The sequence below is a fragment of the Leiobunum rupestre genome, chromosome 6, assembly GCF_980474605.1.
Source record: "Leiobunum rupestre chromosome 6, qqLeiRupe1.1.hap1, whole genome shotgun sequence".
NCBI classification, from domain to species: Eukaryota; Metazoa; Arthropoda; class Arachnida; order Opiliones; family Sclerosomatidae; genus Leiobunum; species Leiobunum rupestre.
In genome coordinates, this window is record NC_143389.1 from 47387268 (window position 1) to 47407675 (window position 20408).

General features: G+C 36.7%; 1 protein-coding gene across 1 annotated transcript; it reads right to left on the minus strand.

Annotated features, from left to right (window-relative positions):
• Positions 1 to 22: 22 nt before the first annotated feature.
• Positions 23 to 13587, minus strand: LOC149941233 (uncharacterized). Its single transcript, XM_090179435.1, has 9 exons — positions 13504 to 13587; positions 12457 to 12595; positions 12085 to 12403; positions 11562 to 11752; positions 11299 to 11508; positions 11136 to 11246; positions 820 to 925; positions 117 to 233; positions 23 to 47 (listed from the first exon to the last, which is right to left on the minus strand). Exons 1-9 carry the CDS (start codon positions 13585 to 13587, stop codon positions 23 to 25), a joined length of 1302 nt encoding a protein of 433 aa, XP_090035561.1.
• Between the last annotated feature and the right edge of the window lie 6821 nt (positions 13588 to 20408).

The following is a 20408-nucleotide window of genomic DNA, read 5'->3' on the forward strand; positions in this document are numbered from 1 at the left end:
AATTTTATTTAAATTTAATTTTTTAATCTTCTTCACCTTCAACATCACTGTAAAGAAACAATTGTCAAAAAATGGTATTTTCAAGAAAAACAGCCGACGTATTTGTTAAATCTCACCTCACGTTGGACCAGTCATAGTTTGCTATTTTATTAATTAATGATAGCACTTTTGGGTTTGTCGGTGGAGGCTTTTTACTACCCTTTTTGTCCGATGGATTGATTTTTGCAGCGTACCTTAATTTACAAAGATCATAATGATTAATACGTATTAAAAGTGATAGTTCCACAAAACCTTTAAAACTGAACCAAGAGTAATTTGAAGGGAAGAGAACCTCGGGTATCAGCGAATCAGCTAAGCTACTACCCAAGTTATCACTAAAGGGTTAAGTCAAATTGCCTTTGACATATAAAACAACACTAGAATACTTAATTTATAAGTTTTTACTTAAAATATTTATTTAAAATGAATTAAAACCGTTCTTCAAGTTGTTCTTTTCCCAATGACATAGAGGGTTAAAACGAGGGGCAGATCACTCCCATGATTAAATCTGCCCTCTTGGCCGATTAAATCCGATATAATTTAATGTTTGTAGCTTTGGCTATATAAAATTTAAACCGATTAAATTTAAAATCTGTAGCTTTGGCTCTATAAAGTTTAATCGTGAATAAATTTTTAACTTTGATTATTTCTTCACTCTGCGAAGGAGTGAACTACCCCTAGGGTAAAGAGAAAGATATTTATGAGAAGCTTTACCTCTGTAAAAAATCGAGAGTACATTAGCACTCTTCTGGGTACTCTATGTTTGTCATATAATATAACGAAAAAAGAGCACTCAGTGCTTCTATGAAATTCACGCCATTTATGTGATAATTCACAATATGCCCATCAAACATGAACATCAACAATTTCACATCCGAAAGGTTACCTAAGGAAGATACTAAAATTATTTATATACTATAATACTATAATATATAGTTATTCATCTAAAATGTTTTTAAACATCTTCATTAAAAATTCCACCCTTCAGTGTCGAGTCACACAGAATTATGTAAATTATGAGCTTTCTTATATATAAAATCACGCCCGGTGCGCCCCTAGGAGCCAAAAGGCTCGGTGCTCCGAAAATCCAAAAATATAATCAGAAATTCTATTTTTCATCCATTTGTCAAGTATACAGAATGTTTGAAAATTCAGTATAGAAAATTAAAGGAAGAAAGAATTGGACACGCGCTACTTTTTAAAACTTAGCCAAAAGACGTGTAAACGTTGGCTGCCACCAATAGGAAAGCCGTTTTTAGGGGAGGAAGAAAATGGGTAACTACAAAAGAGCCGGGCTCGGCTCGCCTTTGCTTCCGGTCTCCAATAGACAGGGAGGTTTCGTGTCAAACCGTTTCTCTTTGAGCTTACTTTTACTGTACTAAATTTTTGCCCCCTTCCTAACCACCCTCGTAACATTCACAAACTTCGACCCCAGTAGAAGGAAAGTAAGGGTATGGCATCGATCCCGGGGACGGGGTCAGGTTCGGGATCGGGGTCCGGGATTTAAGGGGTGAAATGGGGGTTAAATCGTCGAAAAGTCAATGTATTTAGGGTATTTCTCGCGACGATTTGTTTTCCCGTATATCAGCATATTGTGTCCAGGCCAACTTGTTCATTTATCTCTGCTTATCGCGAAAGACACTTGAACGTATATCTTATCGCGTTTTATCGTACGGAATAAGTAGAAATGATGTAAAAAGTGATAACCTAGGCGGCGCGTGCGCAGATTACCCCGGGAGGCGCGGTTAATTTGAATTTAAGAGTGTTCTGACGTCATGGAATATGGGACGCGGTTAACGAGCGCGGATTGGGGCGCGGTTAATTTGAATTTAAAACATGGATTTGAGTGTTTTGACGTCATGGTATATTCGTTAAAATGACGTAGAATGGAAATATTTTTAAACTTCATTTTAATATCATTGTAGTACTTAAATATGCTTGACACTTGAACCTTTCTCACAAGTATTTCAAACGAATATCTAAAGTTTAAGTATGAGAAACGTATCGTTCTCAAGTATTGTAATTGTATACGTGATTCCGTATGAGGACCGGGTAAATTCCTATATACGTAACGCGATACACTTCAAAATGCGTATACGTAGAATGGAATTAATTTTAAACCCCATTTTAATAAAAAAGATATCGAAGATAAATAATTTCAGAGTATAAAAAGGGAAAACCGTATAATAGTAAGACCATATTTAGAAAGTTCACCATCTGAATTGTATTGGAAGTGACTCCGGGGAACCTTAAAATGTAAGTAGGAATACTCAGTGATAATTCTTAACTTTGTCTTAATGTATTTATTTTATAGGAATTGTTCATTTCCTGTGTCTGCTGACAAAGGGTTAATCGTTTATGCAGATGAAACCATCTACTGCGGTCTATTAGATTTAACAAAGGGTATCAAACTAACAGAAGCGGAACTGCAAGAGCTATGGACAAAGAAAGATGTCATTGAAGCTTATTTCAATAACGAAGCTGAAACTTCGTGGGTTTTCACAGGTTCTGAAACCAAACGGTTTTCGGTTCATAGATTTGCCGAACAAAAGGTTTTAGATGTTAGACAAATGTACCATGGTTACGGAGTAAACTATGGAAAACTGTTACCGACTAAAGAGGGGATAGCTTTCGCTCAATCTTCTTGGTTGAATTTCCTCGACCAGTACGAGTCTATTCAGAAGTGTTTAAAGAAAATCAAGGAAATAAAGGAGGCGATGACTAACGTTGTAATTAAACAATTACACGGAGCTCTTAAGAAAGCGTGCAATGGCTGTCAAATTGATCATCCATCTCAACTCCAGCATGATTGTATCATGACGGATTATTCTAAGCGTGTAGATTTGCATTTTTATGAAATAATTATGTCGGTAGATTGTGAAAATATTATTGAAATGTTTACTATTCGCTGTGAATTGTCGAAAGAAATTTTAAGTAATATAATGTCACTAATAATATGCAATGCTAAAAACTTGTTAAAAAACTAATAAAATTGATTGCACTAATGTTCCGATTCTCATTTACCATTATGGATTTAAGCTTACAACATCCAATGAATGGGCTTGTAGCCGGGTCCACCCAATGCGGAAAGTCATTCCTGGTGGGACGGTTGATTCAACATAAGAAGACCTGCATATCCCCTCCTCCGGAGAGGATAATATGGTGTTATACCGAGTATCAGCCGAAACTATTTCAATCAATATTAGATCACACACCTTCAGTCGAGTTTCACGAAGGGTTACTCGATGTTAATATATTAAACCCGCAAATTAGGAATTTAGTTATTTTAGACGATTTATTATGCGAGATATCTAATAATAAAGATGTAACTAATTTATTTATTCGTGGATCTCATCACAGAAACACCTCCGTACTAATTTTAATGCAAAACCTTTATTACCCCGGAAAAGAAATAAGAACTTTAAATTTAAATGCTCATTATCTATTTATTTTTAAATCACCACGAGATAAATCAACAATTTATCATCTCGCGAGGCAGATATCTCCAACCAATAGCAAATACGTTATTGATGCGTTTCAACAAGCTACGTCACGGAAATTTGGGTATTTATTAGTTGACTTGAAACCTCACACCCCAGATCAGTATTTACTACGAACAGGTTTAATACCGGGTGAAGAATCGGCTGTCTTTATTCCAAAATGAAGTGTATTATAGATGGGAATTTTTTTAGGGTTAATCGAGAGTGGATTATTAAAGAATTAGCTTACGTAGTATTAGAAACTGAAGAATCGGAAGTGTTTACTTTCAAATCTCTATACCCTTTCAAAGAGCTTTCAAACGAAGATAAAAGACAATGCAGATGGATATCTCATAACATTAGTCATCTTCGATGGAATGACGGCGAACGTCCTTACAGAACGAGACGTGACATTTGCAATCAGATAGCGGAAAAAGCGACTTCGTTTTTCACCAAAGGTTTAGAAAAAGCTGCAGTATTATCGACACTCCTCGGTGTTCCAGTAACTAACATCGAAGATACCGGTTGTCCTAAATTATCAGAACTAGAAGACGTTGAATTAGACTGTCCTTTTCATTCCGAAACTGTTCATTGCGCTTTAAGAAAGGCTAAGAAAATCTCTAAATGGATGTCTCAAAACGAGTTAAGAAAAACATAGACTTTCTACGTTTCCTAACATCCTGTAATCTAAATCAAAGAAAGACAGCTATTAAATACGCTAGCCAGGAGGCTATATTGGCTCTCGTTGAATGTTGTATAAATGTATTGCACGGAACAATTGAACTGTCAGAACGTCATCGTAAGCGGTTAAAGAAACATAGCGCGGTTATACGAAACGTGTCGAAGAAGAATCCTATATCAAAACGACGAAAGATACTGGTACAAAAAGGTGGTTTTCTTCCATTTTTATTAGCGCCACTGCTATCTATCGTTAGCTCAGTCGCCGGAAGTGCAATAAGCCGAGCTATAAACCGATGATGGCTCGAAAAATGCTTCTAGTACCTGAAGATGTAATGGAGAGATTAAAAAACAATACACCTTCCAAAACAGAAGAAACACCTGAACTTCAAAAAGAGAAGACACTCGATGATGAAATGAAATCTATTCTAGATAATCCAGATTTAAACGAATCAGAGAAATTAGCATTATACAATCAAACTCTCCAACGACGGTTAACTTACGTACGTAAAGAGCAAATCTCTCCCGTTATTGAAAACTCTGAACGACCTAAAACTTGGTTCGCGCAAATATCTTATTCTCTACCTGCAACTTATGTTAGTGATGCAATTTCATTATACCGAGCGACTACGGAAGATCCGAGATATATTAGATGGACTAACTCAGGAGAGCTTTCTATTCGAGGACAAGTGATTGGAGGATCTAATATAATCGATCTTTTGTATGACGCTGTGAGAAAAACACCTGGAACAGTGATTGATCCTATAGGAGTTACTGAGTTTTACGAGGGCATTCATAAGTCAAATATTTCAAAACGTTTAATTAAAAATCCTGTAAGATTGACACTGTTAAAAACATTCGCTGTATTTCATACACCACCAAGTAGTTCAATGTTATCATCATCTTCACCTAGTCCTCTAAGATCTTGGATACATACTAAATAAAATATATTAACCTGATAATTTTGTTCTCATTTCATAGTATAAGCCTACAATGGAAGGTTGTACAGAAACGGTCTCTTTAGGACTTTTAGCCTATTTATCACAATCATTTTCAAAATCACCGAAAATTATCACAGCTGTATTAATTATCATAGTTATTATAATATTATAATTATTTAATTTCCTTTTTTGGCGTTACATGCCATTACATCAAAATATTACCCAATATGGAGAAAGAACTTGAGCAGATCTATACTAACCCCGCAGACCCAGGGTCATTCGCTGGAGTTCGAGCGCTCTATAATTCAGCTCGACATAAAGGTTTAAAGGTTTCATTGGAAAAAGTAAAACAATTTCTAATAAAGCAGGATACATATACGCTGCATAAACCTGCTAGAAGACGATTCAAACGAAATCGAACTATTGTTTATGGAATTGACGAACAGTGGCAAGCGGACTTGGCAGATTTTCAGAAGCTGTCTAAATATAATTCAGGATCTCGCTACGTATTATGTATTATCGACATATTTAGCAAATACGCTATGGCTGTAGCGGTTAAAAATAAGAAAGGTGTAACAATTTTAGAAGCGTTACGTAACGTTTTTGAAAAAGGCCGTCAACCGAAAAGAATTCAAAGTGATCATGGAAACGAATTTGTCTGTCAAGAAGTGCAGAGTGAATTACAACGAAGGAACATTAAATTTTTCGCTACCCGATCAGAAATGAAAGCGTCCATTATTGAAAGATTCATTAGAAGTTTTAAATCTCGTTTATATCGCTATTTCACGCAGAATAACACCCTTAAATATATCGACGTTTTAGATGATATTATAAACGCTTATAACAATAGTTATCACAGATCAATTAAATGTAAACCCGCGGAAGTTACTCTAGATAACTCTGCTAAAATATGGAAAAATCTTTACGGTTCGGTAAATTTTTCTCCTCCGTTAACATACGCGTTTGAAATTGGAGATATTTGTAGAATAAGTAGAAATTTATCAATTTTCGATAAGAAATATAACCCGAATTTTACTACAGAATTGTTTAAAATAGCTGAGAGACTACCACGTGACCCACCTGTATATAAGCTGATGGATTTAAATTCTAACCCCATTTTAGGAGTATTCTATCGAGAAGAGGTTCAGATTGTTGGTCGAGATTTAAAAGACTGTTACTTCATAATCGAAAAAGTAATAAAAAAGAGGAAAAAATCGGACGGCCGCGTAGAACTGTATGTCAAGTGGCAAGATTACGACCCTACATTTAATTCTTGGATACAAGAAGTGGATTTAAAATGAGTTTTTACGTAACGCTACCTTCAGATTCCTCGTCATTATATTACCAAGATAATAGCGTTGGTAAATTTCGAACGTATTTAGCTGAACCGTTAAGATTTGAGGAACAGTACGAAGTTGGGTTAGCGGAAATAAGCTATCCTCGGACATGGCATAACGTTCGAAAACCTAATCTATTGGTTATTAAAGACCCTTTCGAATATGATAAAATGACTGATAACCCTCTAGTTAAAGACCCTCTCGAATATGATAAAATAATTGAAGTTCCCGAGGGTTTTTATAAAACTCCGGAAGAACTATTACATGTTATGAACGTCCACAACCAAGAAGAAGAACAAGTTACATTCGCTTATTTAAATTATTCTAATCGAATTAAAGTTAAATTGCAACCGAAAATCAGAGCTGTAATTGGCCCCGATCTATCGATTTTACTAGGTTTTAAGGATAGAAGAGATAAAGATTTCACCATTTTAAATTCAATGATAACCCCCTACCCAGTTGATATGAACGCTGGGTTACATTCCTTATTCGTTTATTCTGATCTGGTTGAAAATAGCGTTGTTGGGGATAGTTTAGCACCTCTATTAAGAATCATAAGCGTCGAAGAGAAAGCCGAGTCTAATGGGAAAACAACTACAAAAATATTTTCACAACCTCATTACCTACCAGTCGTGTGTAATAATATTAAGACTATAGAGATTAATATAACAGATGATTTAGGTGAGCCAATACAGTTTCATAGTGGAAAAGCTCACGTTGTATTACATTTTAAACCCCGTAAAATGTGGACTTCACTATAAACCTTTAATCATTCAGGACACACCATCATTCTAGCTTAAGAGAGCGAACAGTTAACATCATGAGGTCTGAATATTCACCTTCAAGAACTGATTATGAAAGTTACTATTTAAACCAGGTTGGTTTCGGTGGAATACCTGTATATAGAGGTTTAGCCGTGCAAAGAGGACATGGACTAGGAAATATATTATCTTCAGCGTTTAGATTCGCGGTACCTTTACTGAAGAAAGGCGCTTCTTACTTGGGGAAAAAACTTTTAAGTACCGGAGCGAAAGTAGCGACCGATGTTGTTAGTGGAGTCCCAATTAAAACAGCGCTTAAATCGCATTCTATTAACGCTGGAAGGGAAACTTTAGCTTCAGCAGCTGATGAAGCCATGAGACTAACATCTTCAGCTACGGATCATATTAAAAGAATGACGGGTTCCGGAAATAAAAGGAAACGAACTCAGTCGAAAAGCGCCATTTCAACAGCAGGCAGGATAGCGAAAGGACGGTTCCCTAAACGTTCCGATATATTCTCATAATGTCCCTTTTACACCCACACTCGGTTGAATGTATAAATTCCGAGCTAGATTTGTTTCAAGTACCTATGACACAATCTTCGATTATTGGTGGAGAATGGGTTGAGTATAATCCAATATCAAATATAGTTGATAACGCATCAATTACATTTTCTATCAACGGTAACTCTGAAACGTATATAGACCTTTCACAAACTTTGCTGCACGTTCGAGTTAAGGTAACTAAAGATAATGGTCAACTACCGCAACCCGCGGTTCCAGGTGTTGCGGGTGGGGCCGCCGGAACTCCAGCCGACAATATCGCCCCCGAGAATTTGTTTCTTCATTCGCTTTTTAGCGACGTCCACGTATTTCTTAATGAAAGATCAGTAACACCTTCCAGTCAAAATTACGCTTATAAAAGTATGATACAAACTTTATTAACGTTCGGAGATTCTGCGAAAAAAAGTTATTTAACGAGTTCACTTTTCTATCGGGATACGCCTGGAAAGTTCGATTCATTTTTCGATAACGATGGTTTCTCTAAACGAGCGAGTTTAGCGCAAAAACGGGCGATTGACTTGTTAGGCGTAGTCCATACTGATTTATGTCAACAACCACGCTTTTTATTAAATATGGTTGATTTGAAATTTAAATTCGATAAAAATAGAGCAGCTTTTTGCGTTCATTCCGACGTAAAATGTAAAGTGGAGATTTTATCAGCTTCCCTTTATCTGAGGAAAGTTAAAGTGATACCGGAACTATCGCTCGCTCAAGCCAAGGCGTTACAATATGGAACCGCTAAATATCCTGTAACTCGTTCGGAGTGCACCTCATTTTCTATACCCGCTGGTCTTATGGCTAGTGTGCAAGATCATTTATTTACCGGACAAGCACCTAAGAAAGTTGTTATCGGGTTTGTGGAACAAAAAGCGTTTCTAGGAGATTTGAAAAAATCCCCGTACAACTTTCAACATTTCGATTTATCAAGCATTGGATTGTACATTGACGGTAGCAGCGTCCCTCATAAGGCGTTATCTCTAAACTTTGAGGAAAATCTATATATTCAAGCGTATTGCAATCTTTTCATTCAAACTAATCAGTGGAACGTAGATGAAGAGAATCAGATAAGTCGGGAAGATTACCCTAACGGAAATTGTTTATTCGCGTACAATTTAACCTCGGATCTTAATAACAACGCTAATCACTTGCATCTTGTAAAAAACAGTAACCTGAGATTAGAATTAAAATTTGCAAAACCGTTACCGGAGACGATTTCCATTCTAATTTACGCCGAGTTTCAAAATTTGATTGAAATTGATAAAAATCGAACCGTGATTTTCGATTACAGTAATTAATGGATTCGCTACAGATAACTAAAATACTTGAAAAAGATTTAAGTACTAAAAGTATATTTCAAGGCGTGTTCGCGGCTGACAAGCTACCTAAATACGTAAAAATATTCCCTTCTCTATTTATTGTAAATACCGATACGAGTGCTGAACCTGGAGAACACTGGGTTCTAATATATTTTTCTAAACATAAAAATTGTGAATTCATGGATTCCTTTGGAAACCCGCCAGATTATTTTAAATTTAATGACTTTATTGAACGAAACAGTAAAACTGTAACTTTTAATTCTAATCAATTACAGAGTAATTCTAGTAATACGTGTGGAGCATTCTGTATCTATTTTGCTATAAACAGGTGTAAAGGAATAGAAATGTATAACATTGTGTCTAGGTTTAAGAAAGATAAATATGTAAACGATATATACATAAATACAAGCATTCATTATAATTTTTCAATATCTTTATGACCGTGCGCTAATGTACGAACCCCGCAGGGTAGAATGTATCTCTTATCATCATTTGGTGATAAACAAAGTTTTCTAGTATTTAAAGTAAATAGTTCATGCTTGAAACTAGCTATACGCATCATCTCGGCTGACATGGTTTCTTGATTAAAAAGACAACGTTCATAGTCTTCGTGGCGGATGACGTTTCTAATAACGTTCATGGCAACGCCCTTACAAACCTTTTTATGGTTTAAAATTGACTCTAAATATTTCCCCAATCGCAACTCCTTTTCTATCTCTTCAGCGGTCTTAGACTCCCCGTACAATTTAATAGAATAAAGCTTTGGACGAAGTCCTACAAAGCTTTGAATTAACTGCGAATTTGTCTCGTCTTTAAAATAACCGAGAGCTTTTTTATTCTGATTAGAATGAAGGAAATGCGAAGGTGGATAATCAGAGAAGTCAAAGCGGTTTTTATGAACTTCAAAGTCTTTATAAACATCATCCGTCTTAATGTTGTACGTTAAACTGTCTGTAAATATTTTATATATTAGTACTATTTAAATAAAAAATGCATATTAAATTAAATTACCAGTGTCTGTAAATAATAGTGATGCTTTGTCCCCGTACGTATTTTTTATGAATCCATAATGGAACCGATACATGAGCTCCTTGGATAAATCTAGAATGGTGAATCCGGTAAATATAGGCCGGTTAAGAACAATTTTAGCTCTCTTCTTATGAGCGCCGGCTAACTCTTCATTAAAGATGGTAAAGTGTTCAAACTGCGGGGAACTTGTAACTTTTAACATTCTTTCTGGTTTATGAATCAACTCGAAATTTATATGCTTCCGTAAATTTTCCATTGTTTTTCTAAAGAATTAAATGAAGTAAGGGAAAAAACAGCAATAAATTATTTAAATTGATTTACCCGAAAACAGAGTTAACCATTAGTTTCCAGAAATTCTTTTCAAATGAACTCTTGGATAATTTCCTCTGTTCAGTGTTGAATCTAACATATTTTTCTAACCATTTTCCTTGAGTGAAGGTTAGAGCTCGATGAACCTTGGTTATTTTCAAACCTAATTCTACATAATATTTTAAATTGCGGTAATGTACTATGTATTTCTCTTTATTATTTAAATTAGGAAGAAGTTTTGGTAGACTTTGATTCTCCTTAATATTTAATTTTCCTAAGAGATCTTTGGAGTATGGAGTTAGCATATCATGTGTAATAACTTTAGATTCCGCCGCTACTGGGAGATCGTTATGTAAGTCATGCAACTCTGGAGGATATTCAAGATCCACCTGCAAAGGAAACAATTCTTTAAAAATATAATTCAATAATTATAACACTTGTTATTTACCTCTAAAATGTATCCGTTTTCAACGTTATTGGGAATACTCAGAATATTTTCACAGAGTGTTTGCAAATCATCCTCCTGAACCCACTGGAAGTCGCCTAGCGGTAGTGGTTCACACATAACAGCACCGTACAAATTATTAGCATCTTCAATTAAGTTAAATTAAGTTAATTAATATAATTAAAATTAAAAAAATTAAAAAAACAAAAAAAATTATTTTTTTAAAAATGTAAATTACCTAAATAGCATATATAACTGCTCTCTTTAGACGAATCATATGTGTCGGCCATATATTTGTTATTCGCTTCAGAATAACGAGTTGAGATCATTGAAACACCGCCTCGAATCCCTAAAAATTCAATGTAAATACAATAATATTTAAAATATCACAAAAGCGTTACCCTTTTCAATAAATAAGTGTTGATCTATATCAAGTATGAGATCGAGGCGAACATCGGTCATCTTCAAAGCTGCTTGCCAGGCTAAACCTGGTGCGGTGTAAGCGTGAGCGGGATCTAATTTATAATGAGTTATAGATAATGTTCTAAAATTTTCAAAAACGTCGGCTAAGAGCCACGCATCGCTTTTCACATAGAGGTCGGTGTATTCCCCTACGAAAACCGAGGTTAAGAGATTTGAAATATTTATACTATAGTAATTTTACCTAATGTTTGAATATTAAACGCTGTCCAAACATTTTGGGCGTGTAAATAATCAGATTCTAAAATATTTTGATTTTTCAATGAACTGAAAAACGCTTCTCTAGGTGGCAGCATCGTCTCGTCAAATTTCTTTTCATCGTCCATATACTCGTACGGGTAGACCCCCTTCCGCAAAAGCAGTTGAACTTTCTCACTTTCAAAATATTTCTTAACAATGTGGAATTTACTGGCTCCTTCCAAAACGAGATTAGATACTAGAGCATCCAGGCTATCACTTAGAAATCGATAAGAGTCTAAAAACCGAAATCTCCCTAAAAAACAATAAAATTAATGTTAAGGTTAAATTCATAATTAAATATATTTTACCTAGTTTCAGCGAAATATAATTTTCGCTAGTGGAAGGAATACAGTCAAGTGTCTGTTCCTTAAAATGACCAATCTCCTGACATATAAGATGTAAATCGTACCTATGAAGATTTATTATTATTAGGTTTATTTCCTCGTTAATTAACTTAATAAATTCACCTGCTAAGGTTATGAAGGAAAATAGGGATAAATTCTGGAACTTTCTTTTGAAGATTACAGACGTTATGCGCTGGCCCCCTATATTTGCCGCTGAAATGACAATGATCTCGAACAGCGGGCATATTTCCCTGATTTAGCTGCTTCTGACAAATGTAGCAATGCGTAGCAGCTTGAAACTGTTCCTCCTCCTCCGGGGTAATAATCATTGGTACATTTGTCTCAATGAGTTCCATCAACTCCTTCTCTAATTCCAGAATAGACTCCAGAAATCTTCGAGTTGCATCTTGTCCTCGATAGCAATCGGTTCGAACAGGTACACCTATAAGTATCCTATTGTAATATATCTAAAGGGGATTTTGTCAAATAACTTACCGTTAGGCCCAACAAGCACCCACGAATACGCGCAGCTGATGTGCATGTTTACTTTGCTGGTATTTAAATCGGGATCTAGATCACATCCTTGAACTCTCGGTAGGATTGCTTCAAAATCGGCGTAAAATACATACTGCACCTAATAATTTCATTTCATTAAGAGTTAAATTAAATAATTTTTATTTTTACCTTTTCTGTCCACTCATATTTATCAAAATAAAGCGTCTTCTTCTTGGTGGGGAAAACTGTTTTTTGGACGCCGTGGGTGGCGCATTCTTCGATATGCGCATCACGTCGCTGTTCCGCGTTGTTTCCACTGAATCGGTGAAGACACATTCTAATAAAGAAAATAATTAGTAGATTGCACACTAATATATTGGAAACTAAATTACCTGCAGTAATAACTTGTGCTTCTGTTTTTTGTTAGATGCTGTAGCAGTTTTCCTAGGTCTCGTATAAGACAGTAATGTCTATTCCCATCGTCAATATCTTTAGTTTCGTCGGTGATGTATAGCAAATCAACCTCCCTTTCCTTACAACACTTGTTAGCGCTTACGTAAAGGGGGAATATGTCTCCCGAAAAGCCGAACACAGATATTGATAAATTATTCATTAATTCAAATTTTTTAAGTTCAGTAGCGTTTAATTTGAAAGGAAAAGATATATCAGTGGTATCAAGTTCGTTTTCATAAGGTGTATATTTGGAAACACGATTAGCGTTTTGAGTCCGAGGAACTGGGTGAAGTTTAGCGAGAATTGACCAGAGAAAACATTTCTCGTCATTTTCGTTTCTAATATTAAGAATCGCGTGACGTTGAGATAGTTTTTCAGGTAGTTCCATATACGATGACCCTCGCAACGGTTGGTAAGATGCTACATTTAATTCTACATACAGAACACGGTCAATTACCCAACCCGATCCTATCAAAAATATAATGTTTTAGTTCAAAATATAACTTATAAATTTTAGTACATACCTGTCGCTTCAAAGTTTTCCGCCGCTGACTGTATTGTTTCAATGCAGTCATTCAGCTGGTCTTCAATTACATCGAGCGTTAATGTTGTTTGCATAATGCTCCGGAAATAGGGTCTCACTTCCGCACTTTGTTCCGCACCCCCCAAAGGTCTCATATAAACAGATCTTACGAGTAAGAACCATTTAATTCCACGTTTACTAGCAAGTCTTTCCATTAGAAATTTACGGAAAGCGGCTCGGTAACGTCCGATAAACATAGCCACATCAATATCATAGTCCTCGGCATTGTAACGGATAGATGCTAACGTATCATTCAAGGCCTGGACCATACTTGGAGATGCTGGTGGAGTTTCATCAAGTATTGATGAGGCGGGAACAGGTGATGGCGTTGGGTTGTTGGGTAAAGCTGATGTAGATGGTTGGATAGATTCCAGTTGAATGTCTTGAAGCAGGCTAGGTGACGGTGGACGGGTAGATGATGGCGAACGTTGCATTGGTGATGGTGTGCGAGACAGGTCCATGGGTTCGGAAGGGCCAGGTGCGTTCAAGTCATGAGTTCGTTGATGGCTCTTGAAATGTTCCAATCTAGCCATATTCTTACCACATACTTCACAGACAAAATTATGTTTATCACCGTGTACTTCTCTAACATGCCGATTTAAGTGGGACTTGGTAGAAAAACTTTTCGCGCATGTAGGGCAAATATGTTGGGCTTTAGGCATCTTGAATATAGCTACAGCAGTTAACCGTGGAATGACCTCCCACAACCCTATACAACCCCTTTTATAGGATATTCAAGTATCATTTGAGAACGATACGTTTCTCATACTTAAAATATTCGTTTGAAATAGTCGTGATATAGATTCAAGTGTCAAGTGTATTTAAGTACTACAATGATATTAAAATGAAGTTTAAAAATATTTCCATTCTACTTTAACAACAAATATTCCATGACGTCAAAACACTCAAATCCACTACAATGATATTAAAATAAAGTTTAAAAATATTTCCATTCTACTTTAACAACGAATATTCAATGACGTCAAAACACTCTTAAATTCAAATTAACCGCGTCCCCCGGGGTAATCTGCGCACGCGCCGCCTAGGTTATCACTTTTTACATCATTTCAACTTATTCCGTACGATAAAACGTGATAAGATATACGTTCAAGTGTCTTTCAAGATAAGCGGAGATAAATGAACAAGTTGGCCTGGACACAATATGCTGATATACGGGAAAACAAATCGTCGCGAGAAATACCCTAAATACATTGACTTTTCGACGATTTAACCCCCATTTCACCCCTTAAATCCCGGACCCCGATCCCGAACCTGACCCCGTCCCCGGGATCGATGCCATACCCTTACTTTCCTTCTACTGACCCCTTTAACGAATTTTTGGCGACGCCAATGCCGGCCCTACACCGGAAATTCTTGCGATCGCCGCCCCTGATTTTCTCACCCGTTGTGCCTTCTAGTATCCAGCCCGGGCCTGCGTATCATATCAAGGATTAATTTCGGCACCTAAGAATATATGATAACTAAGAGCCTGTACCCCACTCACGTGTACTTTATAGCGAAAGTTCGTCAGTACTTGAACCCCCGCCCTCCTTGACCAATTTCTGGCTACGTCCAGTGGCGTAGTGAGGTTATTTGGCGCCCAGGGCAAAACTCAAATTTGCGCCCCCCCCGTATGCCCTAGCAATAATTTAAATATATAATTCAATATTCGTTTTAATACTTTGGGCGCCTTTTTGGCACCCCCTGACAAACGGCACCGGGGCGGATGCACCCCCTGCCCCCCCTCTGGCTACGTCACTGTGTCGCCTCGGCCCACCAAAAACTTTTTAACACACCCCAGATTCTAATATCATTAACATTATAATATTAAATGTAATTAAAATTCACTTACCACAATTGATCAAAAATGTAAACTGTATCCACGATGAAAGTCAATGCTTTGTCGGATGATTCACGAATAATCACTTGTACTTCGCAAAGCGGAATGGCGAAGGGAATATATTACACAAATATTTGTTTGTTCCTCCAAAATTATGAACGAGGGTTATTTATTTTGGGATTTGAGCCAACGGCCAAGCGGCTACTCAACGTAAACGCCACATCGCTAATGCGCACTGAAGAAGCGTAAAAAATCTGATTTTCTTATCTATTTCGAAAAGTGGCGGGACAGCTTCAATATACCTACCTAAAAGTAAACAAGTTGGCAAGCCAAAATATACCTCTCCTCGGAAGAATTGTCCCTAGTGGTATTAATTTCTCGAGATAACCCTTAAAGATATATCTCCGCAATTTAGAGTTATTTGTTAAAAATATTAACCCATTTCTATCCCGCCCGGTATAAAATTTTAATTATAATTAAAATAATTGAGACGAAACGACCAATTTTAATTTATTCAGAATATCATAAGTTAAGTAGTTACAACAGTAAGTTAGACGTACTATAACAATGCACAATTGAATTAAACCCTTTTACAGAACAAGTTTATCAGTTAAATATAATACGAAGCAAATTTTAATGAAAGAAATATCTACAGAGGCTTTTTGGAATTACTCGCTTACGAAATACTTGCCGCATCTTTAACGCTCATTTTATTTCAACACTCGCCCTTGATGAAGATACCGTAGATATCTGGTAGTGGACGACTCGTTCACTTCCTGTTGACGTTGTGACGCATACCACATGAAAAAGACCAATGCCGTCCAATTTCCAATATCATATAATGACTCGCACACCCAAGAAATCATTGACTGCGTTAGAAATCGTAGATATCCAAATATCCACACCAAATGTATTTACAAGAAGCAAAAACCTTACCATCAACAAAGCACAGAGAGCCACTTGACTAACCGCCAGCTCTTAAAGCAATTAACGTTAAATTATCTCCTTTGAATTAACAGAACTATATATAGGTCGTTAAGAAAGTGGACCACCCACAGGGTCTACCCTTTAACCCTCTAATCTCGGCTGACTGCGCTAAAACAAGATTTAACCTTTAAAAAATACCAGATTAGGCCTTCATAAATTCATTAATAAAAAAAGACTTTATTACCTATTATGCTTACGATGCCTGTCTTAATTTCAGTGAATCTAAGCAGCTATCGGTGGTTCTGTGGTAGAGCGCTCGACTGCCAAGCCGAATGGTCTGGGTTCGAAACCTGGGTGGCGCATTTGTTTTTAATCAATAGAGAAACGCTAAATTAGAATTTCTTCGATGCAATAATTTCAATTTCAATTCTATTTCAATTAAACCAAAATTTCCTACTCTATTAAATACGCTTCCGATAAAGCTGAAGGTCTAATTTTCAATAAGGCGTAACAAGTGTCGGTGGTTCTGTGGTAGAACGTCCGCCTGTCAATCAGGAGGTCTCGGGTTCAAATCCCGGCCGATGCGATCGCAAATTGATACTAAGACGAATACCGTGTACAACTGGTGGAAACCCTGCCATTGGACGTTGAGAGGTAGCATTACACTCAGCACTCGGTCCGTCCCAAAGTCATTAAGAAGAAGTTGGAGAGAAAACGCACATATAAACACAACAGACTCAACATGCACAACCATCAGAACACAAACACCACAAATTCAACACTCACAACCTACGCATAAACATTACAAAAACGTAATACACCAAACCGTCACGACGGTGAGCGAAAAAACACCATCCAAACCAAACCGCAAATGCATCCGTTAACGCTCACCGTCACACGGTGGTTTTGCCAACCCTTTGAGAAACTGCGTACGCAGTGATTACACTTTGCACCGAAAATGCGAACGCGTTCGCAGTCCTGACAGACAGACACACCCACAGACCCACCCACAGACCCACCCACAGACCCACCCACAGACCCACAGACAGACACGGTCGTTGTATAACCCCTCCTAGGGGACTTTGTCCCCTCGGAGAGGTAATTAGCAGTAAGAATAAAAGACCATAAGAAATGTATAAAATTAGGAGAACAACACAACGGAATTGCGAACCACGTTTGGAAAACAAAAGGACACGACATAAAGTTTGACGAAGTGGAAATTATAACTAAAGAACCACAATATTATAAAAGACAATTTAAAGAAGCAATAGCTATAAAAAACCTAGGACAATTAAATTTAGATAAAGGAAAAATTAGTATAAACAATTGGGGTGTTTTAAAATAAAAAATTTTTAAATTTTTTTTTTTTTTAAATACTAAATTTAAAAAACTAAATGTTTTAAAAAATTAAAAATTAAAATTTAAAATTGAGAAACTGCGTACGCAGTGATTACACTTTGCACCGAAAATGCGAACGCGTTCGCAGTCCTGACAGACCCACAGACCCACAGACAGACCCACCCACAGACCCACCCACAGACCCACCCACAGACCCACCCACAGACCCACCCACAGACCCACAGACAGACACGGTCGTTGTATAACCCCTCCTAGGGGACTTTGTTAGTGTAAACCAAGCTTTAGAGTGTTGTCCCAGAATGTGGAAGGCCGCATGAGGACGACCGCTCACCACTTATCGCGTGGTTGTCAGACTTCCGCCTCAGGTGTTCTGTCCGACTGTCCCGATACCCTTATATGCCCCCGTTGGCGTAGCCCGGACAATTATCTCATCCGTGTTTATTCACATATTCTGATTAATCACATAGCGAGTTATTGGTGTCTAAGGCTTTTAGAGCCGATACCGCGGTGTGTGATTGGACGACCCCCTGACGTTTTACGGAATGAGGAAACATCTGGATTAAGTTTTGAAAATACATTTAAATTTTACGTGTCAAAATTTGACACAAAACCTTTGAATGAGTAGGCCGATTACTTGTTAAACGACTTTTACGAACAGAACACACGGTTTTTTAACATAATTATTATTACGGCCGGTAACAGAGTATCTGCAGTCGTGTTGCTAGGATATTTGGCACCCTGGGTAAAATACTACAATTCAAGTCACGTCCCTAGCTTCCCGAATTGCGCAGCCACGAAAACTAATCATTATCAGTTACTATTGGGCGTCTTCTAGAATCCGATGGCCGGGGCGTCTGACCCTACCCTCCTCGCTACGCCACTGTGTATTTGACGTATAAATGTCAAGTTTTGAAAATAGATAGAGAGTTAAATAGAGCTAGATAAGATTTGAGTGTTGGTTCGAGCGATGAATTTCTTGATATAGTAACGAGTTAACGGCTGACGAACGACCTCGGTCCGAAAGCTCCAAGAAATAAATAAATATTTTTAACCATGAAGTATCAGTTCCTTTGATATTTTGTTTGGTAAGTTTAAATTAACCATGGATCGGAAATTAAACATTTATAATTCTTGATATAGTTTCTGTGTATATTGTTGTTTATGCTTATAGTTTATCGCGGAGGAAAGATGAGGTGGGTAGAGTAAATCTAGGTCGTCCAGTGGTGTAAAAAAGGTCCTCGCAGACCATGCAAAGCAGGTGGGCCCCAGGGCTTAAGGGGGTCCCTATATTTTTATCAGATAATATGCTAGTTACCGACTAAAACACTGAAAAGAATTTCTCGCGAGAAGGTAGGTGGCTTCTACATCTACTTTAAAAATATATAGCTTTAAAAAATAACTGGCAGGTTTAAGTTCAGCTCACGTTGATGCGCAGTATATCATAAAACAGAGAGTCGCCTACAAAAAGAAGCTACTTTCATCTGTTGTTGACTAGAAATTTGAATTAAATTGGAGCTTGATTCTTTACGAAATAATTCTAGGTTCACGTGAATTTCTATCATACAAAACATTTAGGTTTAATACGTTAAAAGAGAGGGGGCAAAATTTGTAGGAATATGGTATACGTAGCTGAAGATTAAGATGTTACGTACATCTGAGTACACACAATCTCAATTTTTAAGTACATCTTCCATATTATAGTTCAATTTCAAGTCATTAACTACTGTGTACATACATTAAATAGATCTTGCATGTGAAATTAAATCTTGAATAACATTTGCAATCATACTATAATATACAATTGCAAGAAAATTATCACCACGTGTACTAAACCTTCCTGTACATAAATCACAACAAATATTTAAAACACCCAGTACCATTAATTATGAGCAAGTTTTAATCACCCTCTACATCAATTATGATAAATATTTTAATCACACTGTAAATAAATATGGGCAACATTTGAATCACCCGGTACATTAACTATGAGCAATATTTTATTTAACCTGTATATTAATTGTTAGTATTGTTAGTAACACTTTAATCACTCTGTACACTTACTTAGAACACAATAACTATGTACGAAAATCGTCTACCTAAAAAACGCATATCGCATAGAAAAAACGTAAAATGTACCAAGAACCGATAGACGCGACTGAGAACGATCAAACGTAGCCTTGGGCTTTAGTGGCGAGACCGACTAGTTATTCTGTCGCCCTCTATAGACTGATATCGGAACTAATTGTCATGTGATTGTACATGAAAATGGCGGGTGTAGAAGGAAGTACAGATTGTTTTCAAACTTCAGCTTCGCTCCAAATTTAGAGAAATTATTATTAGGAAAGCAATTATTAATTCCGGATTAACAGATCTCAATGTAAAGCTAGTGTATACCGCAAGAAAAACGGTAAGTTATTCATTAGTAATTACGATGACTGAGGAATATTATTTTCCAATTGTGCCATCACCAAAGAAGTTGTCAACTCCTATGCAGGTAAATTATACTAAAATAAAGCTTAAGCTAGGTTTCCACTCACGCATTTATCGGCCGTTGCTCTTCTTTGACGCGTGCTATTTTTTCGGTCTTAAAAATTAAAACGAAGGCTAGTGGAAACCAAGCATTAGTGTAACATAATTCATGAGGAGTCATTAAGCATGGCCGCCGTTGTTTTCCAAGATTTCAGTAAAACACCAATAAAAACGTTCATTGAATATTGTTTTCGTCCAAAATTTAATTTTTTACGGCATTTATACTAATTTCGTGCAAATATTTCAAGTAGAGTCTTCGAG

Coding starts and splice junctions, on each gene's coding strand:
- LOC149941233 (XM_090179435.1), bottom strand. CDS start 13,587: ATGAGACCTTTGGGGGGTGCGGAACAAAGTGCGGAAGTGAGACCCTAT. Junction 12,404..12,456: donor GGTGCTTGTTGGGCCTAACG/GTAAGTTATTTG, acceptor GGATACTTATAG/GTGTACCTGTTCGAACCGAT. Junction 11,753..12,084: donor TTCCTTCATAACCTTAGCAG/GTGAATTTATTA, acceptor ATATTTTGAAAG/TGAGAAAGTTCAACTGCTTT.